This window comes from Somniosus microcephalus, chromosome 1, assembly GCF_052327205.1.
Source record: "Somniosus microcephalus isolate GS21.2 chromosome 1, FLI_Smic_1.0, whole genome shotgun sequence".
NCBI lineage: Eukaryota > Metazoa > Chordata > Chondrichthyes > Squaliformes > Somniosidae > Somniosus > Somniosus microcephalus.
In genome coordinates, this window is record NC_140987.1 from 36462442 (window position 1) to 36488932 (window position 26491).

General features: G+C 46.2%; 1 protein-coding gene across 2 annotated transcripts in view; it reads right to left on the minus strand.

The window, feature by feature from the left end:
• The window catches only part of glra3 (glycine receptor, alpha 3), a 309534-nt gene that overhangs the window by 171404 nt on the left and 111639 nt on the right, over positions 1-26491 (minus strand). For both annotated transcript variants that reach the window (XM_085977779.1, XM_085977833.1), the window contains exon 2: positions 25331-25458. In XM_085977779.1, coding sequence (XP_085833905.1) covers positions 25331-25458 — 128 coding nt within the window. The remainder of the gene's footprint in view (positions 1-25330; positions 25459-26491) is intronic.

A 26491-nucleotide genomic window follows, 5' to 3' on the forward strand; every position in this document is an offset into this window, starting at 1 on the left:
ATTTAATGAACTTACATTATCATTATCATGATCAAGGTTTTTTACCTTTGCTTTATGTGTTCACATGAAATATGTCAATACACTAGAACTTGAAGATAGAATAAGATAACATTACTTCCTTCTTTAACAATAGTCCTTAAATTTGCTCAATGAGTCTCTCAGGAGGCTTCACGTGTCTTGAGGATTTTCTGATTGATTGTCCTTGAATCTGAGTTGTTGCCTCAGATGATTGGTTCTCAGCTGTGTGATCAGGTTGTTCACCAGTATCAGTCTCTTGACCTGCTGTGGCTGGTCCCATGAGAAGATCTCGATGATTTCTTCTCAGAACAGCACCCTCATCTGTCTGAATGGTGTATGATCTTGGTTGAACTTCACTCAGGACAGTTCCCTTCTGAGTCCATGTGTTTGTTTTGTCTTTCAACCTTACTTGGTCACCAGTGTGGAGTTCAGGTAGGTTTTGTGTTCCTCTGTCATAGTAGTACTTTTGCTTTTCTTTCTGTTGCTCTTTGAACTTCCTCACTTTCTCCCCCTCTTTTGTTTTCAGGAGGTTCTCCGGGATGGGTAGGTTTGACCTTAGCCGACGTCCCATCAGGAATTGGGCTGGTGACATACCACACTCGAGCGGCGTTGTGCGGTATACAAGCATGCTTTGGTAGAAGTCAGTTCCACTGTCTTTTGCCTTGCACATCAGTCTTTTCACTGTCTGGACCGATTTTTCCACTAGTCCATTGGACTGTGGATAGTGAGGACTTGACGTTGTGTGGACAAAGTCCCACTCTTTGGCAAAGTGTCGGAAATTTGCATTGCTAAACTGGGGTCCGTTGTCTAGGTTGATTGGCTATGATAAATTGACCCTTAGTGTTAGGGGGATTAAATAGACGGGGATAGGGTGGGATATGTGTTGATGTAGGGGTTACGGGGATCGGGTGGGATATGTGTCGGTGCAGGCTCGATGGGCCGAAATGGCCTCTATCTGCACTGTGGGGTTTCTGTGATTTCTGTGTCTGTGAAGACCTCGCTTGCCACGCCATGTCTGGAGAATATGGCTTTCATACTTCTTATCACAGCTTCTGCAGTGGTGGTGTACAGTCTACAAACCTCTGGATACAGGGAGTAATAGTCTGTGACGACAAGATAGTCCTTCCCTTGACATACGAACAGGTCAGCGCCTACCTTCTGGTAAGGTCTGTCTGGTGCTGGGTGTGGCTTTCGTGGTTCTACCGGATTGCTTGCTCGATATTTCAGGCATATTGTGCAGTTTGACACCTCATTTGTCACATCTTGGTTGATTCGTGGCCAGTACATCACCTCTCGTGCTCTTTTCTTACACTTTTCGATTCCCAGATGTCCTCCATGGATCTTTTTTAGCATCTCTCTTCTCAGACTCTTTGGGATAACTATTTTACTTCCTTTGTAGATGATGTCTTCGACCACTGATAGTTCCGCCCTGCAGTTCCAGTACTCTGCTATATCAGGTGAGCAGTCTTGCTTCATGTTGGGCCATCCATCCAAGATGCTTTTTCTCAGTCGTCTCATTGTTTCATCTTTGTTTGTCTCAGTCTTTATGAGCTCCATTTTTGCATCTGCTATGGGCAGTGCACTTGTGATCATGTCCACGTAGGCGTTCACTTTTTCATCCATTATGGTGTTTGCGGGCTCACTTGGGTCAACAGCTCTGGACAACGTGTCTGCTGTATACATCAGCTTACCCGGTGTGTACGCAACATTCAGTGTATAGCGTTGCAGCCTGATCATCATTCTTTGTATTCTAAGCGGACAGCTATTCAGTGGCTTTTGAAGAGCAAACGGAACTTTTCTGCATGGATGTATGACCGGTGTCATACTTTAATTACTCTGATCGTGTGTTCTCCTGGAATGCAGCCTAGACCCTTAAATAGGTCTTTGTACTCTTTCATGAGTTCATCATAGACTGTCTCTCCTTCGCTTTCCACAACGAGGACTCTCGTTACCAGGTTCAGTCTCTCACAGGCTTTTAACCCTAGTATGGCTTGCACATCCTTTGGCACCACGATTAATGCTAGCGTGTGCTCTCTGTCCTTGTGTGTTACTTTGACAATGCATTTTCCTTTCACTGGTATATCAGTACCCGAGTATCCGGTCACTTTCACTTGTATTCCATGTAACTTTGGTCTGGGTCTAATTCTCTTAAAATCGGTCTCTGATATCACATTAACTTGTGCTCCAGTATCCAATTTAAATGGAATGTGTATGTCGTTCACTTTTAGTGTCAACATCCAGTCTCTTTCTTCTTTTTTGTTTTCAGACACCACATCTACATAGAATTCCTCTATCTCGCTTTCATCTACTGTATGGACCTTGCTTTGTTGCGCTTGGTTCTTACAGCAACGGGCATAATGGTTGTTTTTGTTGCATCTATTGCATGTTTTACCATATGCTGGACACTTTCTTGGTGGATGCTGTGTACCGCATCGACTACATGACTTCCGATTGTCCCTTTCATTTTCGTTTGCTGGCCACGTCTCTTTTTTCACATTGGCGCTCTCTTTGTTAAACGGTTTGTATCCGTTCTTTCTCACTGCATCCACGTTGCAGCTACTGTCACTGAACAGCTCCTTTGCCTGCAACTTCACAGTCTCTGTAGCCCTACACAGTGCTATGGCTTTTCCCAGGTCTAGATCTTGCTCTCTTAGCAGTCTTTCCCTTAGACCATTATCTGGAATTCCACACACCAGTCTGTCTTTTATCAGCGAGTCTGTGAGTCCCCCAAATTCACACGATTTGCTTCGGTTTCTCAGTTCAGTCACATACTGATCAATAGTCTCGCCGATTTTCTGTACACATTTGAAAAATTTGTGCCTCTCAAAGGTCACGTTGCGTTTAGGTATGCAGTAGGCCTCAAACTGTTCCATTATTTTATCTAGCTTCATTTTGTCTCCATCATCGGCAAATATGAAATTATTATATACCTCCAGCGCTGCATCACCCACGACATGTAAGAACAGTGACGATTTCTGTTTATTACTTTTCTTGTCAGCTCCGATTGCCGCTAAATACAACTCTAAACGTTGTTTGAACCTTCTCCAATTTTCAGCCACATTACCTGACAATTGAAGCGTCGCCGGTGGGTGTAAACCTTCCATTTTTCACTTCGTTAGCTATTCTCTAATGGTAAGCAACGATGTTCTCTTCTGGCTTGCTAATCTGTGGAGAGCTGATTTCGCTTACTTGCCACAACTGCTTTCACTGTCCCATCGAGTTGCTAACTTCAGATTTTTTCTCTTTCAGCCACTTCTGACATCATTTTTTGATTTCTTTTTGGGTTCAATAAAGACTCATTTCTGAAAGAGAATGTTGTTTAATCTAAAGTCTTGTTCAAGACTTTCTACAGCTTTTTACAGAACACACTATGCTGTGATGCATCTAGAATGAAACTGAAAGTAAAACTCCTCTGGACTGCTTGTCTCTCACATGACCTCTGCTGGTCAGGCACAAGTAATCAAAAACACAGACAAATATGCTGTAAGGCATAAGTAATCAAACACAGACAAATATCATCACTATTTGCTGATATCATTACACCTACCAAAGTGGATAACTTCACATTTTCCCACATTATACTCCATCTGCCAAATTCTTGCCCACTCACTTAACCTATCTATATCCCTTTGAAAACTCTTTGTGTCCTCCTCACAACTTGTTTTCCCACCTATCTTTGTATCGTCTGCAAATTGGCTACAGTACACTCGCTTCCTTCACCCAAGTCATTACTATAGATTGAAAATAGTTGAGGCCCCAGCTCTGATCCCTGAGGCACCCTACTCGTTACAGTTTGCCATCCTGAAAATGGTCCATTTATCCTGACTCTCTGTTTTCTGTTAGTTAGCCAATCCTCTATCCAACCTAATATATTACGCCCAACACCATGAGCTCTTATCTTACGCAGTAACCTTTTATGTGGCACCTTGTCAAATGCCTTTTGGAAATCCAAATACACTACATCTACTTTGACTCATGAAAGGGTTAAAAAAGAGCTAGGATGAGGGGATTAAGGAACAGAGCATATCTCCAACCATATAAGGAATGGTTGTGAACAGAAGGGATGTCTGGTGTAACGTGGCCAAAGTGCACAAACCGTGAATCACTAACTGAGGAATGTATTGAGAGATAATGTACGGGGTCACAAGACCAATGCACACAGGTCACAAGAATTTGTACCCGAAGCCAACTGTATGATGAAAGAAACATATACGTGTAATGCACCTAATTGCAAACAATAGCCACAACTCAGAACGAAACCTGTATATAAGGCAGGAGAATTTCAGCGATCAGAGAGCATTCATCCCAGGATGAGTGACTCCCCTGTCGACTTGTATAAAGTTGCTCTATTGAACGAACCTCTGGACTCCGAGTGATTGATTGGGAATAAGGTGGACGTCGACCCTTTATATCAGAGGGTCCGTCTTGGGGAGAAGAAGCTCTCCCAGTTTACCCTTATAACTTGGTGTAGTCGGCAGGATCTACCGGACGGGCTGAGTAGAGGCATTGGCCTAGAAATTCAGTATCGCCACGTTTGGGGCGCTGCAGCCGGGCGATCGCTAAATTTAGCGACCGGCGCAACTTAGCGCCACCTTCGCCGAAATTGAGTTGCATCGCCCCAAGAGGTTGCTGCTGCACTAAAGCAGGCGGTGCACGACTATCATAAGGCGCTAAGCCGGCGAGCCAGGGCGCTACCACCGAGGGCGGGCGCAGCGTAGGTGCAGCGAGTTGCTGATTGAAGGCAGGCACGCTGGCGCCGGTCAGCTCTTAAAGGGGGAGGGTGGATTTGTTTGCTGCGACGCCCTGCACACTGCAGCCCTGACTCAAGGCCTGAACATAGCTGCTTCACCAGTTCAACGCCCAGGACTATGGATAAGGCTAGGGAGCGAGCACAGCGCTTCAGCAAGGGTGCACTGAAGCTACTGGTTGGTGCAGTGGAGCGCAGGCGACCTGTCCTCTTCCCTGATAGTGGCAGGAGGCCGCTGCCCAGCGAGTATAGAAAAGCCTGGAGGGAGGTGGCAAACAGGGTGACCTCCAACAGCATGGTTGCCAGGACTCAAATCAAATCAAATCAAATCAACTTTTATTGTCATTGTTAGTGCACAAGTGCAGTACAACGAAATGTAGGCTTGCGGCTCCCGAGAGTGTACATTTAGATCAAGACATTTAAACATTCAACATACATTTGGCTTGTAATACATTAACATAAACATAACCATAATAAAGTGCATTGGCAATCCTGTGCAATGCAGAAAAAAGTTCAACGACCTCAGTCGGGTTGTCAGGGTGAGTACCCTTTCCAGTATCCTCTTCATCCCTGTATGTGCACCTCACTTTATGGCCAAAGGGACCTGAAAGCCCCAATGCCCAGCCCTCATCCAACAGCTATGGGACTCTCATGAAAATCACTTGCACATTCAGCACTTTACACACTGTCAGGGCTATTCCACCATGGGAGGCAGTGCAGGCAAGATGAGGGCTTGATACTGTCAGGGCTATTCCACCATGGGAGGCAGTGCAGGCAAGATCAGGGCTTGACACTGTCAGGGCTATTCCACCATGGGAGGCAGTGCAGGCAAGATCAGGGCTTGACACTGTCAGAGCTATTCCACCATGGGAGGCAGTGCAGGCAAGATGAGGGCTTGACACTGTCAGGGCTATTCCACCATGGGAGGCAGTGCAGGCAAGATCAGGGCTTGACACTGTCAGAGCTATTCCACCATGGGAGACAGTGCAGGCAAGATCAGGGCTTGACACTGTCAGGGCTATTCCACCATGGGAGGCAGTGCAGGCAAGATCAGGGCTTGACACTGTCAGAGCTATTCCACCATGGGAGGCAGTGCACGCAAGATCAGGGCTTGACAGTGTACTTAGAGGCCGTCCTTTCTCTTGCAGGGCAAGCTGGCCCACAATCGCAGGCAGCAGCGACGGACCGGGGGAGGCCGTCCTGACCTTAAAGAGCTCAGCGACCTGGAGCAGCGAGTGGAGCAGATTATGGGAGGCTGGCTGATTGGCCCCGTCGCCACTGGAGATGTCGACCCCGTTCTGGACAGTAATGGTAAGGTCATCACCTTTTTGACCTCTCTCTTTCCACTTGTGCCTCACACCAGCATCATTTGCCACTCTCGAACCAATGCAGTGCATAGCAGCACTCATGCCTCCCTCGCTGCCACCCTGTCCTCACTCTAAGGCAACTCTTGTGCCTCCCTGCTTTCAGATGCTGATTCGCCAGGTGAGGAGGCTCGGGCCCTCAAGCTGGCACTGTGTCTGATTCAGAATTCGAGGAGGAGGAAGAGGAAGCTGGCCCATCAGAGCCACCCTCAGCCGATGCAGCCCATGGCCATGATGGGGACACGTCTTCCCTGGAGGGGAGCAGGGGGGAAGGGTCTGATGAGGGTGAAGCTCCGGGGCCCAGCGGGCTGCAGCAACGCAGGAGAGGTGGAGAAGCTCGGCGGCCTTCTCTCTGGAGGGTGAGTGCGGCCTCCAGTCCTGCTACGGTGAGCGCAGAGGATGTGTGGCTCCTTGGTGAAATGGGCACCCAGGATGAGCGTAGGCACACTGAGCTCATGGCTGCAGTGGCAAGGATGCCTGACTCCCTAGAGTCACTGGCAAGGAGTGTTCAGGAATTCGGGGCAGCACAGGCCGCTTCCAGCCAAGTGCTCAGTCGTGCCGTGCATTCACTGGCTGGTGTGATGCAGATACAGATCAGGGCCACACGGGCACTAACTGCTGCCACCCTCGCTGGATCGGCCAGGCATCGACGGGGCCCTCACCGCGCCGCAGCAGCCCAGCAGTCTGTGCTTCAGCAGATTGCCAGTGTCTCGGCCGACCAGGGAGTGCCTGTGCTCTGTCAGGTTGGCAGCATTCCTGCAGCCAACACTGTCACTCCTCCACTGCAGCTGCCACCACCCGTAGGACAGACTGCTGCCGCCCAAGCAGAGTTGGAGCAGTCAGAAGCCGGGCCCTCCAGGCCCAGAGCTGGTCCAGGCCGTCCCCCAAGGGCATCTGCCGTCTCACCATCTGACCCTCAGCAGCCTTCCCCCAGCCTTGTTTTAAGTTTGTTAATTGTTTTACAAAAGATAAGCTTCAGCCTTGAAGTCACAGTTGCCAATATGCCTGGAAGAAAATGAATTTGAATGTTTACAAGGCATGGGTAATTGTTTCTTTGTTAATGTGGCTATGGGTTCTTTCTTTTCCAAGTGATACTGGTTAGTTTAAAACATTTTTTTTTGATCTGGATTGAATTGGAGTTATTGAGGTAAATTAACCTATTAAAACCAGACTTTCATTGTGGCCACGGTGAGATTCTGGTTGGTGTAAATTTGTGTAGACTGTATTGAATAAGATATTTAATGGTCTGAAACCAGACTTTAAAATATTTACAGTCTTGGATATAGCGAACGGGTTCTGGTTCATACCATTGGCAGAGTAATCACAAGGGAAATTCGCCTTTACAGTCAGGGATAGACAGGATATATGGACCAGGGTCCCACAGGGGTTCCACAATAGTCCAAATATATTCCACCGTGTACTGAGTCAAGCCTTAGATGAGTTAGACCTATCAAAGTACCAGAGCGCCCTACTCCAATATGTCAATGACATACTGGCCCAGTAATTCGGGTCCCAACGCGTGAGTAAGCACCGTGTACTCACGCGTGGGCCCAATGGAAGTGCCGGTTTTCAGCATGCACAGCGCATGCGCGGAAAACCAGCATTTCCTTTCCTCTGAACCAAGGGGTTCAGAGTTGGAACGCGTGCGCGCAGGAGTCTGCGCGTGCGCGCTGAAATTCCTTTTTTTTTTTTTACAGGGTTGCCCGTGCGATAAGGCCTCCAGTTTTTACGCGAGAAAAAAGCAGATGTAAGTACTTCGTTTTAAAAGGTAAGTGGTCTATTAATTAAAGTTAGAATTTTTTTTCCACAGGTTTATTATTTTTAAAGACTTTACAGTAAGGTAAGTATATTTTTAGACCTGATTTTTAAAAAAATTATTTTTTTCAAAAATTTGAATAATTGTTTAAATTAGTTTTTTACAGTTATTAGTAGTTCATTTAATTTGTGGGATTTTTAAAAACTTTTATTTGAAGTTTAAGTACTGTTTTGGGCGCCTGGAGTTATCCTGAGTTTGACAGTTCTTACTATCAAACTCATGAATGAACTTTTGCAACCTCCGATTGGTTGCCCAGTGCTCACGTGATCCCAGCCGGCTCATCGAACTAACTACGCCGCTGGATCACGCAAGCACAGCGCGCCGGGAGCTGAACCGGGCCACTGACAGGAAATCCACGCAGGGCCAGGCTTCAACTGTCGGCGCGCTATGTGAGTGTAGGTCGGGGGCTTGCAGCCGCGGGAAGCCCCCAACACCAATTTCTGGGCCAATGATTGCATCAGGGGATGATAAAGGACACATGGGAGCATTACTAGCCACCCTCCAGACACTTAAGAAAGCTGGCTTTAAATTGACCCCAAAAAGGCACAGGTTGGACTGTCCAAAGTAAAGTATCTAGGGCAGGAAATTAGCCAGGGGTATAAGGCACTCCCGCAGGAACAAGAGACAGGCCATTAGGGCATGCCAAGGCCTGTAAATGTAAGAGGGGTACGAAAGTTTCTGGGATTATTTAATTACAGTCGGAACTTTATACCCCAATATACCACCTTAGCGGAACCAATACAGAAACTGGTCAAAGGTACAAAGGGACCTATGGAAGGGATAGATTGGGGAACGGAGCAAGAAGAGGCATACAGCACCCTTAAGCAAGAACTTCTAATGGCCCCTGCATTAGGACCGGGGGAAGAAATATTGCCTGGTAATAATTGACCAATTTACCAGGTGGGTGGAAGCCTTTGCCACCCGAGATTGCTCTGCAAAAACAGTTGCACTAATATTGGCTACCGAGGTTATTACCCGTTGGGTAGTGCCTCTGCAAATTGACTCAGACAACGACACTCATTTCACCTGCAAAATAATGAGAGAAACTTGTAAGCTGTTAAACGTAACACAAAAATACCACATACCATATCACCCCCAGAGCTCGGGGATGGTAGAAAGAATGAATAGGACACTGAAAAACGCGCTGACAAAAGCCATCCAAGAAACAGGGAAGGGATGGTCAGAATTTCTACCCAGCATATTAATGAGGCTGCGAGCCACCCCAGGATGCACGGCTGGACTGACCCCCTATGAATTAATGACAGGACGGGTTATGAGACTGCCAGAGGATCTGGCTGGAGGGGTGGGAGAACCAGAACCAGTACAAGATTGATTAAGGCGATACTTAGTACAATTAAATCAGGATGTACAAGCACTAAATAAAGAAGTGAGGAACCAGCAACAGATTAAAGATCTAGAAAGACAAAATGCTGGACTTAAACCAAATGAGCTGCCCAAAGTAGGTCAACAAGTAATGACACAAGTTATCGGAAGAAAGGGAATGGAACCCCGTTGGATGAGGCCATATACTGTATTAATGACAAGTGATACGTGTGTTTGTCTACAGGAACCGATGGATATGCAATGGAAGCACTGGACCCAGGTGAAACCACTTAACACTAAAGATCCCCATTTCACCCTCTCCTCTAGGGGAAAGAGCTCGGAAGACGACCAGACCTCTGTTTAAATTACAGATAAACATGGATCCAGTGAGATGGATTATTATAACTACTCTGATGACAACACTTATAAGCCCAAATAACAGGCTGGAAGAAATGGAATCCAAGTTAAGATCCCCTAGTGGAAACTCCACGAGGAACTTCATTATATCACACAGTTACGAGTGTGAAAAACAAAGAAAAGGATGTTACAGGTGTGACGGTACCTGGGTGAACTTGGATCAACAACCATGCGGACCTTGTAGAATGACAGATACCAGCAATATGGTAAGATGTAATAGACACTGGCAGGTGTTGGGTCAAGTAGGGGGAGGATATGTCCTGAGCTGCAAGGACGATATCATAAGATGGACTATTGTACATGGCGTTACAACACCTCAACCAACTACAACAAGGATCACACCACAAGGAGTAACCCTAGAACCAACAACACCCCTAATCACAACGATACCTGAAGAATGAAGGTTTAAAAAGGGCAGTAGACAGGAGGCTGGAAACTATAGACCGGTTAGCCTAACATCTGTGGTAGGTAAAATTTTGGAGTCCATTATTAAGGAGACAGTAACAGGGCATTTGGATAATCATAATTTAATAGGACAAAGTCAGCATGGTTTTATGAAGGGGAAGTCATGTTTGACAAATTTGCTGGAGTTCTTTGAGGAAGTAAGATATAGGGTGGATAAAGGGGAACCAGTGGACGTAGTGTATTTAGACTTCCAAAAGGCATTTGACAAGGTGCCACACAAAAGATTATTGCTTAAGATAAAAAAATCACGGGATTGGGGGTAATATTCTGGCATGGATAGAGGATTGGCTATCTAACAGAAGGCAGAGAGTTGGGATAAATGGTTCATTCTCAGACTGGCAATCAGTAACTAGTGGTGTTCCGCAGGGGTCAGTGCTGGGTCCCCAACTCTTTACAATCTATATTAACGATTTGGAGGAGGGGACCGAGTGTAACATATCAAAGTTTGCAGATGATACTAAGATGGGAGGGAAAGTAGTGAGTGAGGAGGACATAAAAAACCTGCAAGGGGACATAGACAGGCTAAGTAAGTGGGCAGAGATTTGGCAGATGGAATACAATACTGGAAAGTGTGAGGTTATGCACTTTGGCAGGAAAAATCGTAGAGCAAGTTATTATCTTAATGGCAAGAAACTGGAAAATACTGAAGTACAAAGGGATCTGGGGGTCCTGGTGCACGAAACTCAAAAGGTTAGTATGCAGGTGCAGGAAGTGATTAAGAAGGCCAATGGAATGTTGGCTTTCATTGCTAGGGGGATAGAATATAAAAATAGGGAGGTATTGTTTCAGTTGTACAAGGTATTGGTGAGACCGCACCTGGAATACTGCATACAGTTTTGGTGTCCATACTTAAGAAAAGACATACTTGCTCTCGAGTCAGTACAAAGAAGGTTCACTCGGTTAATTCCGGGGATGAGGGGATGGACATATGAGGAGAGGTTGAGTAGATTGGGACTCTACTCATTGGAGTTCAGAAGAATGAGAGGCGATCTTATTGAAACATATAAGATTGTGAAGGGGTTGGATTGGGTGGATGCGGGGAGGATGTTCCCGATGATGGGTGAAACTAGAACTAGGGGGCATAGTCTTAGAATAAGGGGCTGCTCTTTCAAAACTGAGATGAGGAGGAACTACTTCACTCAGAGGGTGGTAGGTCCATGGAATATGCTGCCCCAAAAAGCTGTCGAAGCTACATCATTACATAAATTTAAAACAGAAATAGACAGTTTCCTAGAAGTAAAGGAAATTAAGGGTTACGGGGAGCGGGCAGGAATTTGGACATGAGTCTAGGTTCGGACATGGCCCTGTGGGTAGCGGAGCGGGCCCAGGGGCCGTGTAGCCTGATCCTGCTCCTATTTCGTGTGTCTAATTCTGTTAGATTCAGGGGATTGTTCTGTGATAGTAGATTGGCGGTTAGGATCAGATCAGCCATGATCTTATTGAATGGCGGAGCAGGCTCGAGAGGCCGATTGGCCTACTCCTGCTCCTATATCTTATGTTCTTATGTTCTTATGTCCGAAATTGACGCCTGGGCCCGAAAATGGACTGGTGTTATTTACCGAGGGAGAACAATTGTATGATAATGTGAAACACAAAATTGTACCGGTACTAATGAACTTAACCATGCTACAATGGCCAGGATATTGTGAAAGATTTACTAAAACTAGAGAGTTGTATGCATATATGATAAGGAATGTAATTAACCAAGCTGCTGATGCAACAGGGGCTGCTAGTTTCAGGGGACATGCTGCATTCCACCAAAAAATTAAGAGGGGCTTAGGAAACGATGTACTCACGGGAATAAATACGGGGCATCATTCATTAATTCGCTAGATATACAAGGAGTCCCGACTAGTGTGGAACAATTACAAAGGGTAAGACAACAGATTTTAGAGAAAGAAACTGGTTTGCTTCAACAAGAGTCAGAGTTGGGAGAACATATGATAAGGAAATTACTCGAGGGAATCAAAGTATAGAAGACCATGCTAGCACTATCAACAAACTAAACCATAGAGATGAGGAACAGGCAAAAGATGGGGTAGGGAGAGGCTTGTGCCATGCCTATGGCCAATGGAACACCGGACAGTTAAAACACAATCTGGCACAGATGCATCGAGGCGAGGTACCAGACTGGATTAACAGCACACAGCTCCATGGCCTGAGCCAGAATCCAGGCCCTCTGACTGCTTGTACCCTCAAGGGGATGACCAGAGTCTATCCAGTGATACAAAAATGCAAAGCAGAAGTGACAGCAATGATAGGCATGGTACTCATGATACCAGTGGTGAGACTAGACACAACTCCATACCCACAGTACCAGGCTGGTATCGGGAACAGTGAGACTGGAGACCCAGTGAGTATTTAAACTCACTTTCGCGGGCTTTCTTTACAGAGGCTGGTGTCGGGAGCAGTGAGACTGGAGACCCAGTGAGTATTTAAACTCAGTTTAGCGGGCTTTCATTACAGAGGCTGGTGTCGGGAGCAGTGAGACTGGAGACCCAGTAAGTATTTAAACTCACTTTCGCGGGCTTTCTTACCAATCTCAGACCGTTCCAGAGCCATGTCATGATTCAAAACATGCCGCGGGCAGGAGGGAGCAGCTGATTGGGTGAGTACGGCCAGGGAGTATTTATACCACTCTATAGTTTGACAGTTAAGGTTCATAGTTTATAAAGTTTAGAAGGTCTTAATTTTTTTGTGGTTATAGTTTCTAGTGCTAGTAACCAAGGGCCCTTGAGTATATAATTTAATTGTAGTGTAGTAGGTATTGATTTGATTTAAGTTAATTTAAAGTAATTGAAGGGTAAGTCATGGCAGGACAGCTCGGTGCTGTGGTATGCTCCTCCTGCACTATGTGGGAAATCAGGGACACTTCCTGTGTCTCTGACGACCATGTGTGCGGGAAGTGTATACAGCGACAGCTACTGGCAGACCGCATTGCGGCGCTGGAGATGCGAATGGATAAATACTGGAGCATTTGCGATGCTGAGGACGTCATGGCTAGCACATTTAGGGAATTGATCATACCGCAGGTAAAGGCTGCACAGACAGGAAGGGAATTGGTGACCGCTAGGCAGAGTAGTAGGCGCAGGCAGGTAGTGCAGGGGTCCCCTGTGGCCATCTCCCTCTCAAACAGATATACCACTTTGGATATTGTTGGGGGGGATGGCTTATCGGGGGAAGACAGTAGCAGCCAGCTTCCTGGCACTGTGGGTGGTTCTGCTGCACAGGACAAGAGGAAAAAGAATGGGAGAGCTATGGAAATAGGGGATTCTATTGTAAGGGGAAAAGATAGGCATTTCTGCGGCCGCAAACGAGACTCCAGGATGGTATGTTGCCTCCCTGGTGCAAGGGTCAAGGATGTCTCGGAGCGGCTGCAGAGCATTCTGGAGGGGGAGGGTGAGCAGCCAGTTGTCGTGGTGCATATAGGTACCAACGATATAGGTAAAAACCGGGGTGGGGTCCTAAAAGCTGAATATAGGGAGTTAGGAGGTAAATTTAAAAATAGGACCTCAAAGGTAGTAATCTCAGGATTGCTACCAGTGCCATGTGCTCGTCAGAGTAGAAATAGAAGGATATTCCAGATGAATACGTGGCTAGAGGAATGGTGCAAGGGGGAGGGATTCAAATTCCTGGGACATTCAAACCAGTTCTGGGGGAGGTGGGACCAGTACAAACTGGACGGTTTGCACCTGGGCAGGACGGGGACTGATGCCCTAGGGGGAGTGTTTGCTAGTGCTGTTGGGGAAGGTTTAAACTAAAATGGCAGGGGGTTGGGAACCTGTGCAGGGAGACAGAGGAATGGGAAACAATGATAGAAGCAAAAGACAGGAAGGAGAAAAGCAAAAGTGGCAGGCAGAGAAGTCAAGGGTTTAAATGAAACATGGCCACAGTAAATAATAATTCTAAAAGGTCTAAGAGTGTTAAAAAAAAGCCTGAAGGCTTTGTGTCTTAATGCGAGGAGCATTCGTAATATGGTGGATGAATTAGCTGCGCAAATAGATGTAAATGGATATGATATGATTGGGATTATGGAAATATGGCTCCAGGGTGACCAAGGCTGGGAACTCAACATCCAGGGGTATTCAATATTCAGGAAAGACAGGCAAAAAGGAAAAGGAGGTGGGGTAGCATTCCTGGTTAAAAAGGAGATTAACACAATATCAAGGAAGGATATTAGCTCTGATGATGTGGAATCTAAATGGGTAGAGCTGAGAAATACCAAGGGGCAGAAAACGTTAGTGGGAGTTGTATACAGACCCCCAAACAGTAATGCCGAGGTTGGGGATGACATTAAACGGGAAATTAGAGACGCGTGCAATAAGGGCACAGCACTTATCATGGGTGACTTTAATCTAAATATAAATTGGGCGAACCAAATTAGTAACAATACTGTGGAGGAGGAATTCCTGGAGTGTATACGGGATGGTTTACTGGACCAATATGTCGAGGAACCAACTAGAGATCAGGCCATCTTAGACTGGGTATTATGTAATGAGAAAGGATTAATTAGCAATGTTGTGCGAGGCCCCTTTGGACGGAGCGATCATAATATGATAGAATTCTTCATTACGATGGAGAGTGAAGTATTTGTCTCAGAGACTAGGGTCCTGAATTTAAATAAAGGAAACTATGATGGTATGAGGCGTGAGTTGGGTAGGATGGATTGGGGAATGTTACTTAAAGGGTTGACGGTGGATAAGCAATGGCAAACATTTAAAGATCGCATGGCTGAACTACAGAATTTGTTCATCCCTGTTTGGCATAAAATTAAAACAAAAAAGGTGACTCAACCATGGCTAACAAGGGAAATTAGGGATAGCATAAGATCCAAGGAGAGGACATATAAATTGGCCTGAAAAAGCAGCAAACCTGAGGATTGGGAGCAGTTTAGGATTCAGCAAAGGAGGACAAAGGGATTAATTAAGAGGGGAAAATAGAGTATGAGAGTAAGCTTTCAGGGAACAAAAATTGACTGTAAAAGCTTCTATAGATATGTGAAGAGAAAATGATTGGTGAAGTCAAGCGTAGGTCCCTTGCAGTCAGAATCCGGGGGAATTTATAATGGGGAACAAAGAAATGGCAGACTAATTAAATACATACTTTGGTTCTGTCTTCACAAAGGAGGACACAAATAACCTCCCAGAGATGTCGGGGAACATAGGGTCTAATGAGAGGGAGGAACTGAATGAAATCAATATTTGTAGGGAAATGGTGTTAAGGATATTGACGGGATTGAAGGCCGATAAATCCCCAGGGCCTGATAATCTACATCCTAGGGTACTTAAGCAAGTGGCCCTAGAAATAGTACATGCATTGCTGGTCATCTTCCAAAATTCTATAGATTGTGGAACAGTACCCATGGATTGGAGGGTAGCTAATGTTACCCCACTATTCAAAAAAGGTGGTAGAGAGAAAATGGGGTATTATAGCCTGACATCGGTACTGGGGAAAATGCTAGTCCATTATAAAAGATGTAATAGCAGAGCACTTGGAAAACAGTGACAGGATTGGACAAAGTCAACATGGATTTACAAAAGGTAAATCGTGCTTGACTAATCTACTGGAATTTTTTGAGGATGTAACTGGTATAGATAAGGGAGAACCAGTGGATGTGGTGTATTTGGACTTTCAGAAGGCTTTCGATAAGGTCCCGCATAAGAGATTAGTGTGTAAAGTTAAAGCACATGGGATTGGGGGCAAGGTACTGACTTGGATAGAGAACTGGCTGGCAGGCAGGAAGCAAAGATTTGGAATAAACGGCTCTTTTTCCAAGTGGCAGGCAGTGACTAGTGGGGTACCGCAGGAATCGGTGCTAGGACCCCAGCTATTCACAATATATATTAATGATCTAGACGAGGGAACTATATGTAATATCTTCAAGTTTGCAGATGACACAAAGCTGGGTGGGCGTGTGTGCTGTGAGGAGGATGCCGAGAAACTTCAGTATGATTTGGACAGGTTGGGTGATTGGGCAGATATATGGCAGATGTGGTATAATGTGGATAAATGCGAGGTTATCCACTTTGGTCGCAAAAACAGGAAGACAGATTATTATCTGAATGGCAATAGATTGGGAGAAGGGGAATTGCAATGAGGCCTGGGTGTCCTTGTGCACCAGTCGCTGAAGGTATGCATGCAGGTGCAGCAGGCGGTTAAGAAGGCAAACGGTATGTTGGCCTTCGTAGCGAGAGGATTCGAGTACAGGAACAAGGATGTCTTGCTACAGTTGTACAGGGCCTTGGTGAGACCACACCTTGAGTATTGTGTGCAGTTTTGGTCGCCTTATCTGAGGAAGGATGATCTTGCCATGGAGGGAGTGCAGCGAAGATTCACCAGGCTGATACCTGGGATGGCAGGAATGACGTATGAGGAGAGATTGGGTCGATTGGGCTTATACTCGCTGGAGTTTAGAAGAATGAGAGGGGATCTCATTGAAACTTATAAAATTCTAACAGGACTAGACAGACTAGATGCAGGAAGGATGTTCCTAATGGCGGGGGAGTCCAGAACCAGGGGTCACAGTCTAAAGATAAGGGGTATGCCATTAGGACAGAGATGAGGAGGAATTTCTTCACCCAGAGAGTGGTGAACCTATGGAATTCTCTACCACAGAAGGCAGTTGAGGCCAATTCATTAAATATATTCAAGAAGGAGTTAGATATATTTCTTAAGGCTGAAGGGATCAAGGGATATGGGGAGAAGGCAGGGACAGGGTACTGAGTTCGGATGATCAGCCAGGATCTCATTGAATGGCGGAGCAGGCTCGAGGGGCCGAATGGCCTACTCCTGCTCCTATCTTCTATGTTTCTATGTTTCCATCACACTCCGTGAACGGATGCCATGGGAAAGGTACGCTTACGATATGCCCACATCCAGTAGGAGAAGGCCCTAAAGATGAGTGCGGCTATAATAAGACAGAGGGGTGCATGTTGGAATTATCACATGTCGATCACCATCACACCCGCTCAGGATATTGAGGCAGGGGGGTGTATTGTATAGGCACCACAGAGACTGAGTATCAATATAGTAACCTTTATGTGTAATCACAATGCCTAACTTCTGCTTCACACCAAAGATGCCTGTGACAATTGGACACAGCAGATTGGTGTATGTACACTCAAGGGAGGAAATGAACCTAAATGTGGCAGATAGTTTAAGGGACAAATTGGTCAATTATGAAGATCTGGTGGGAGCTCCGATATCCTGCCTGCAAGAGGATCTGCAAGAGATAAAAGAGGGCTTAAGTAAAATGGTGAAACAATACGGAACTACAGGAAGTCCCATGGTATGAGAAGCTGTGGGATTGGGGGTGAATGTCAACATCCACCCATGGATCCGTATTACTTCTCACATACTAGTAATAATACAATTGGTTTTGGCAATAGGAATGGGAATAGCAGCATGCACCGCCCGTAAAAAATATAGGGGGAGAAATTCGGTGGAGCCGCAAGCGGGGCGCCAAGCTCGCCTGGGCGCCGGAATTAGAGCAGCGATCGGAGCAGTTGCGACCGCCGGAAATTCAGCTTGAACGCCCCAAGAGGAACACGGGGCGAGGCTCGAGGCGCTCCGCGTTCCTCTTAGGGCGCTGAAACTGAATATCGCAGCGTAACGTGCCGCAGCGTGTCGGCGTGCTGCGGTACTGCAGGCCTTCCTCCCATTCTTAAGGGGGAGGGGCCTGCACCAGCTCGATCAGAGATCGCGAGTGCCGGCAAAAGAGCCCGGCACCGAGGAGAAGTGCCGGGCTCTCGGAAAACAGCCGGCACTGCCACGGGGGGAGATCAGGAGGCCGGGGATGAAGGTGCTGGCAGGCGGCCGCCGAAAAAATCGGCCACCCCGCACCTCCACCTTAATTTGCGCCACTGCCGCCACAGGTAGGCCCCGTGAACCGGGCGCAATTTGCGAACGGCGCTACAGAGGTGGGCGCTACCGAATATCGAGATCGGGGCGGTAGCGGGGCGCTGCGCACACCGATGACGTCATCGGTGGCGGCGCAGCGCAACAGGCTAATGCCGCCATTAGCGCCCCAGCTAAATATCGCGGGAGGCGTGGCCAGTGGCGCTAAAGCCACTGAGTGCCCTCTTTAGGCGCTAACTGGTGGCGCAGCCCACTGAATTTCTAGGCCATAGAAAACTAAAAAAGAAAGGAGGAAATGGAAGAAATGTACATGACCTTAATAAAGTAGTGATGTATGCTGTTCGGTGGTAATTGTTACAGAAACTCCTGGGCAAATTCCCATCGAGCAGACAGACTATTACTACGAACGAGCGAAGGCTTGGGAGAAAAACCTGCTTAACGGATGTAGAGTACTAATAACATTAATGCTTATAACCTATGTATTTGGGTGGATAATATGTCGATGGAAAGGATGTAGGGGACATAGATATCAGGACAATATGATTATATAAACTAGATGACCCAATGGGTTGAATTTGATCACCACCCCGGCAGGACACCATAATAGAAAAAAAAATAATCGGGTTGGTCAATGATTAAAAGGGATTAATCAGGACCAAAAGGGGGGACTGAAAGGGTTAAAAAAAAGGGCTAGGATGAGGGGATTAAGGAACAGAGCATATCTCCAACCATATAAGGAATGGTTATGAACAGAGGGGATGTCTGGTGTAATGTGGCCAAAGTGCACAAACCGTGAATCACTAACTGAGGAATGTATTGAGAGATAACGTATGGGGTCACAAGAGCAATGCACACAGGCCACAAGAAAGAAATGTATACGTGTAATGCACCTAATTGCAAACAGTAGCCACGACTCAGAACGAAACCTATATATAAGGCAGGAGAATTTAAGCGATCGGAGAGCATTCGTCCCAGGATGAGTGACTCCCCTGTCGACTTGTATAAAGTTGCTCTATTGAACGAACCTCCGGATTCCGAGTGATTGATTGAGAATAAGGCGGATGTCGACCCTTTATATCAGAGGGTCTGTCTCGGGGAGAAGAAGCTCTCCCAGTTTACCCTTACAACTCAGTAGATAGCACTTTTGCCTCCAAGACAGAAGGTTGTGTGGTTCTAACCCCCGCACCAGAGATTTGAGCACGTAATCTAGCCTGACAGTCCAATGCTGAATTGAGAAAGTGCTACACTCTCAGAGGTGCCATTGTTTGGATGAGATATTAAACCACGGCCCCATCTGCTCTATTTAAACAACAGCAGGGGAGTTCTCCCAGTGTCCTGGACAATATTCAACCCTCAACTAACATTACTAAGACAGATGATCTGACCAATTGTCTTATTGTTGTTTGTGGAGCCTTGCTGTGCACAATTTGACTGCCAAGTTTCCCTATATTACAATAGGAACTACACTATAAAAGCACTTAATTGGCCGTGAGCGGCTGTGTGATGTCCTGAAGTTGTGCAAGGTGCTGTATAAATGAAAGTCCTTTCTTCTCTCCTCTTTCCACACACGTATAAAATTCTGACAACATATAAAATTCTGACAGGGGTAGACAGACTGGATGCAGGGAGGATGTTTCCCCTGGCTGGGGGGGTCTAGAACGAGGGGTCACAGTCTCAGGACATTTAGGACTGAGATGAGGAGGAATTTCTTCACTCAGAGGGTGGTGAACCTGTGGAATTCTCTACCACAGATGGCTGTGGATGTCAAGTCACTGAATATATTTAAGAAGGAGATCGATAGATTTCTAGACACAAAAGGCATCAAGGGGTATGGGGAGAGAGCGGGAATATGGTATTGAGATAGAGGATCAGCCATGATCATATTGAATAGCGGAGCAGGCTCGAAGGGCCGAATGGCCTACTCCTGCTCTTATTTTTCTATGTTTCTATGCAACATGCACACTTCTCATCACACCTGATTTAATCAGGATATTCCAATTTTGTGGCAAATTTAAATCCTGTCACGACTTAATGTTTCCTTTTGCAATCACAGGAGCGAAGGGTAATTTGGGCTCTCTCACTTCTCAATCAAAGATTCATGTTTGATTGGCACATATGCTAATCTCTCTAATTGAGGAGTGTGAATGAAACAAATTAAGCACATACCATACTGAAACTCCCTTAATTATTAATTGGAGTTGTGGAACTCATAACAACGCATTGAACGCATTAGAATTAATAGAACAAAACTGAAAATATTAGTGTGAATATTCATGGTGTTGTGTATAGTAAAGTAAAATGTCTTAGATACTTGCCATTTGGCTCTGATTTACAATGTTTAGGGGTATGGCCACATAAAGCATACGGGATCCTTGGCTTTATTAATAGAGGCATGGAGTACAAAAGCAAGAACGTTATACTAAACCTTTATAAAGCACTGGTTAGGCCTCAGCTGGAGTATTGTGGGCACCACACTTTAGGAAGAATGTCAAGGCCTTAGAGAGGGTGCAGAAGAGATTTATTAGAATAGTACCAGAGATGAGGGACTTCAGTTATGTGGAGAGACTGGAGAAAAGCTGGGGTTGTTCTCCTTAGAGCAGAGAGGTTAAGAGGAGATTTCATAGAGGTGTTCAAAATCATGAAGGGTTTTGATAGAGTAAATAAGGAGAAACTGTTACCAGTGGCAGAAGGGTTGGTAACAAGAGGACCCAGATTTAAGGTGATTGACAAAAGAACCAGAGGCGACATGAGGAGTTGTGATCTGGAATGCGCTGCCTGAAAGGGCGGTGGAAGCAGATTCAATAGTAACTAACAAAGGGGAATTGGATAAATACTTGAAGGGAAATCATTTACAGGGCTACAGGAAAAGAGCGGGATTAATTGGATAGCTCTACTAAAAAGCCGACACAGGCACGATGGGCCAAATGGCCTCCTTCTGTCCTGTACCATTCTATGATTCCACGACTGCTTGGATCAGGAATTCAGTGAGTGGGAGTTGTGAGTGACAGCCCATGTCCCAGCCCTCTGTAGCACTGTATGTGCTGGGCCTCCCTGTTACTATAATTCTTTTCTATTTTAATCAATATTACAGGACATCTTCACACACTGCAGTATTTGTCTGGTATAGAGATGTCAAAGCACTTTCTACAGTGCTGCACATATCTGTTTAAACCCAAATGTTACCCATCCAAAGTGCAATTCGATGTAAAAGAACAAAGGAACCTGCATTTCCACAGCGCCTTTCACATTCTGAGGGCATCCCAAAGTGCTTCACAGCCAAGGAATTACATTTTAAAGTGTTGCCACTCTTGGTATGAAGGCAAACATAGCAGCCAGTTTGCACACAAGTTCCCACAAACACTAAATCAGAGCAATTGCCGGATAATCTGTTTGCGGTGGCGTTAGTTGTGAGATAAATCTTGACCCAAACATTGGGAGAACTCGCCTGCTCTTCTTCAAATAAAGCCACGATATCTCTTCTGAACAGGCAGATGGGACCTCAGCTGAACATCTCATCAGATAGTGCAGCACTCCCTCAATACAGCACTGAAGAGTCAGCCTAGATTAGATGCTCAATTCCTGGACTGGGGTTGGAACCCATGACCCTCTAACCCAGAGGTGAGAGTGACACGTCAGTCATTTTTTTTCCACACTAGAAATTCTTGTGTTTTTTGCAAATTTGGTTTGAATTTAGAGACTCGTGTACACTAAGATGTTGAGGCTTTGCATCAATAGTTTTTACATAGGACCTTCAAGGCAATTGGAGAGATTTCCATTACATTAATCCGGGCTGGGATCAAATCTAGGTCTCGAGGGGAAAGGGCAGTAAACAATGCACCGCTTCCTACTGGATTTTAAGGTTGGAAATAAATTATTTTTTCCAAATGTGGATATGGTGCACAGAGAAAACAGCAAGAGCTCGCATTAGAGCTGCCCTGTGGAGAGCTCACTGTGTAACTAGGACAGCTCCACTAATCCACTGACCCGATTACAGTTCCGATTCTCGGTATAACTAAACCATAACTGTAATCCTTTAAAAGTACAATGATTGCATTCCTACTGCCGCAATTACTGTTGAACTCATCGAGACCAGTAAATCCACATTCATTACATACAGAACCAAGCTTTTCAAATTTACACCAAAAGTCCTTTTCATCATCTCCAGGGCAAGTGCTGTACCAAAGAAAAACACGGAGCAAATTTATCCCGGGCTAGGCCATTTCGATATGGTGAACAATGAGGATGAATATCCGTCGTGGCCTGTACAATACTATAACCGTTTTTAGGTACAAACACTGGTGCTGTACCTGTGCAAACGTTTAACACAATTAAATTCCTTTTGAGTGCTGTCTTAATGCGGGAACTAACCCATTGAAATAAAATGTTATAAATACTCCAGCGTAACCCAATATGTTGTATGAAACATTAGTTGGATTACTGCAAGTAGCCGTTTGTAACTTGGGTTTCAGACTTGCCCGTCATGTGCTGATCAAGCTTTATTCTTATAGTTTACAATATCAAAGGAAACCACTGTTATTGATATTTCTCCAACACTATGGTTTCCATGATATAATTAACTCCAAGAGCAGGTAGCATGCTCCAGTCCACTCTTGCATGCATTTTGGCCAATTTTTGGCAATGGAGGGTAAAATGCTGGCACGAACTGGTTGGGCTGAATGGCCTTTTCCTGTCTTGAAATTTCTATGTATTTCAATGAGAAGGACTGACCATGTGGCGGTGGGGGCATTGCAGGGGGTTCCCTCTGTGCAGCGTTGCTTTATAAACACGTTGGTTCCTGAGATGAAGGGGTTGACTTGTGAAGAAAGGTTGAGCAGGTTGGGCCTATACTCATTGGAGTTTAGAAGAATGAGAGGTGATCTTATTGAAACATATATGATACTGAGGGGGCTCGACAAGGTAGATGCAGAGAGGGGCCTAGAAATTGGGTATAGCCCCGCCAGCACGTTTGCGCCGAAAATTTTGCGCCCGCCGCGGAGCCAGTTGTGCCCGCCCCATATTCACTTTCAGCGCCCCAAAGCGGAACCGGGCGCTGGTACAGGGTGTGTCCGCCCCGCTTGGGGCGCTGAAAGTGAATTTCAGCGCTCCCGGTCCCGCTGCGCCACCCGATGCGGTGCGGCAGGCTGCTGTACTGCAGGCCTCCCCCTTCTCTTAAGGGGGAGGTGCCTGCAACGGCCGGAGCCCCGATTGCAAGTGCCGGCAAAAGAGCCCGGCACAACGGAGAAGTGCCGGGCTCCACGGAAACCAGCCGGCAATGCCGCGGGGGGGGGGGCGGTGGAGGAGGCCGAGGAAGGAGGTGCGGGCAGGCGGCCGCCAAAAAAGCGGCCGCCCCGCACCTCCACCTTAACTTGCGCCGCTAAGGCTGCAGTAAGGACCCGGTCTCCCGATGTTGTTAGCGCCCGCCACGGAAGAGGCGGCCGCTACTGAAGATGGGGATCGGCATGGTTTCGGGCGGTACCGGGGCACTGCGCACACCGATGACGTCATCGGTGCCGGCGCAGCGCTACCGGCTAACGCCGATGTTAGGGCCCACCTAATTTCGGGCGCGACGCAACTTCCGGCGCAACCCACTCTTTCGCCCCTAATTGGGCGCAAACGCAACTGAATTTCTAGGCCAGGATGTTTTCCCTCATGGGGGAAATCTAGAACTAGGGGGCATACTTTCAGAATAAGGGGTCGCCCTTTTAAAACTGAGATGAGGAGAAATTTCTTCTCTCAGAGGGTGTTAAATCTGTGGAATTCTCTACCCCAGAGAGCTATGGAGGCTGAGTCATTGAATATATTTAAGATGGAGATAGACAGATTTTTGAACAATAAGGGAGTGAAGGGTTATAGGGAGTGGGCAGGGAAATGGAGCTGAGCCCAAGATCAGATCAGCCATGATCTCATTAAATTCCGGGGCAGGCTCGAGGGGCCAAATGGCCGACTCCTGCTCCTAGACACATAAAAAAACATAGAAGATAGGAGCAGGAGTAGGCCATTCAGCCCCTCGAGCCTGTTCCACCATTTAATGAGATCATGGCTGATCATCCAAATTTAGTACCCGGTCCCTGCTTTCTCCCCATATCCCTTGATCCCTTTAGCCTTAAGAAATATATCTAACTCCTTCTTGAATATATTTAATGAATTGGCCTCAACTGCCTTTTGTGGTAGAGAATTCCACAGGTTCACCACTCTCTGGGTGAAGAAATTCCTCCTCATCTCTGTCCTAAATGGCTTACCCCTATCTTTAGACTGTGACCCCTGGTTCTGGACTCCCCGACCACCGGGAACATCCTTCCTGCATCTAGTCTGTCTAGTCCTGTTAGAATTTTATAAGTTTCAATGAGATCCCCTCTCATTCTTCTAAACTCCAGCGAATATAAACCCAATCGACCCAATCTCTCCTCATACGTCATTCCTGCCATCCCAGGTATCAGTCTGGTGAATCTTCGCTGCACTCCCTCCATGGCAAGAACATCCTTCCTCAGGTAAGGCGACCAAAACTGCACACAATACCCAAGGTGTGGTCTCACCAAGGCCCTGTACAACTGCAGCAAGACATCCTTGCTCCTGTACTCGAATCCTCTCGCTACGAAGGCCAACATACCATTTGCCTTCTTAACCGCCTGCTGCACCTGCATGCTTACTTTCAGCGACTGGTGCACAAGGACACCCAGGTCTCGTTGCACTTCCCCTTCTCCCAATCTATTGCCATTCAGATAATAATCTGCCTTCCTGTTTTTGCCACCAAAGTGGATAACCTCGCATTTATCCTATTTCTTATGTTCTTATGTTGACAATTTTATTACACGTATCACACAGAGGAAATAACCCTCACGCGTGTTTAACTGTCATTTCTCGGGCTATATCTTTCTCCATTTACTGATCTTAACAAAAAAGCGTGAACAAGAAATGGGGAACAGTACGTACAACTCACATTTAACTTTTTCAGCAAAACTAGCCAATGGACGATGACATATATGAGGTTAGACAGCATTTAACCTTCTAGCTTTGCATTTTCAGTCACTTTTTTCTTCTTCTCACTATCTGCTTTAGATCTTCATTCTGGTGCAATGGCCAACAATGGGTTAACATCGCTTACACATCATCTTTCAAATCTGACGTGTTCTGATGAAAGGTCATCGACCTGAAACAGTAACTCTGTTTCTCTCTTCACAGATGCTGCCTGACCCGCTGAGTATCTCCAGCATTTTCTGTTTTTATTTCAGATTTCCAGCATCTGCAGTATTTTCTTTTTGTATCTTTCAAATCCACTCCCCCAAAAAAACAAAATATGCATTTTCTTCAGTGCGGTGTAATTACCTTTAAAGTTGGGTCGAATTCTCGCGTCGTATCCGGACGTCCTTCCCATCAATTTGTCCATAAAGTCTGACGGAGACATTGACGGAGTATGGGATCTAGAACCTTCTATTTCTTTAGTTGTCACCAAGCTGAAAGCAAACACGCAAATACGGTATGAAGCAACACAAGTAGTTGGTAATGTACAAAAAACTGGCTGCAGTGTGTACCATCTACAAGATGCACTACAGCAACTCGCCAAAGCTCCTTCAACAGCACCTTCCAAACCCGCGACCTCTACCACTTAGAAGGACAAGGGCAGCAGACGCATGGGAACATCACCACCTACAAGTTCCCCTCCAAGCCACACACCATCCTGACTTGGACCTGTATCGCCGTTCCTTCACTGTCGCTGGGCCAAAATCCTGGAACTCCCTTCCTAACAGCATTGTGGGTGTACCTACACCATATGGACTGCAGCGGTTCAAGAAGGCGGCTCACCACCATCTTCTCAAGGGCAATTAGTGATGGGCACCAAATGCCGGCCTAGCCAGCGACGCCCACATCCCATCAATGAATTTAAAAAAAATTGCATTGTAAATACCGAGTTACCCGAAGGGCATTTGAAAATAAAAGCTGATGAATTTATTTCAGGAGAGTTGAACGGGATACAGTTATGTTTGCAGGTAGGATTATAATTCCAAGCATCAATGATTAAAACCTGGGATCGCCGGATTAACACGATTTCCAGGATTGGATGGATGAGTGTGCCTGATCCAGATGCAGCTGACTGTAAGAAAGAAAGATCTTGCATTTGGGGAGGTAATGCCTTTGGGGAGGCCTAGCAAGGCAAGGGAATACACTATAAATGGTAGGACACTGAGAAGTGCAGAAGATCAGAGGGACCTAGGAGTGCATGTCCACAGATCCCTGAAGGTAGCTGCCCTTATTATCCGAGGCATAGAATATAAGAGCAGGGAGGTTATGCTTGAACTGTATAAAACACTAGTTAGGCCGCAGCTAGAGTATCGCATACAGTTCTGGTCACCACATTACAGGAAGGATGTGATTGCACTGGAGAGGGTGCAGAGGAGATTTACGAGGATGTTGCCTGGGCTGGGGAATTTTAGCTATGAGGAAAGATTGGATAGGCTGGGGTTGTTTTCTTTGGAACAGAGGAGGCTG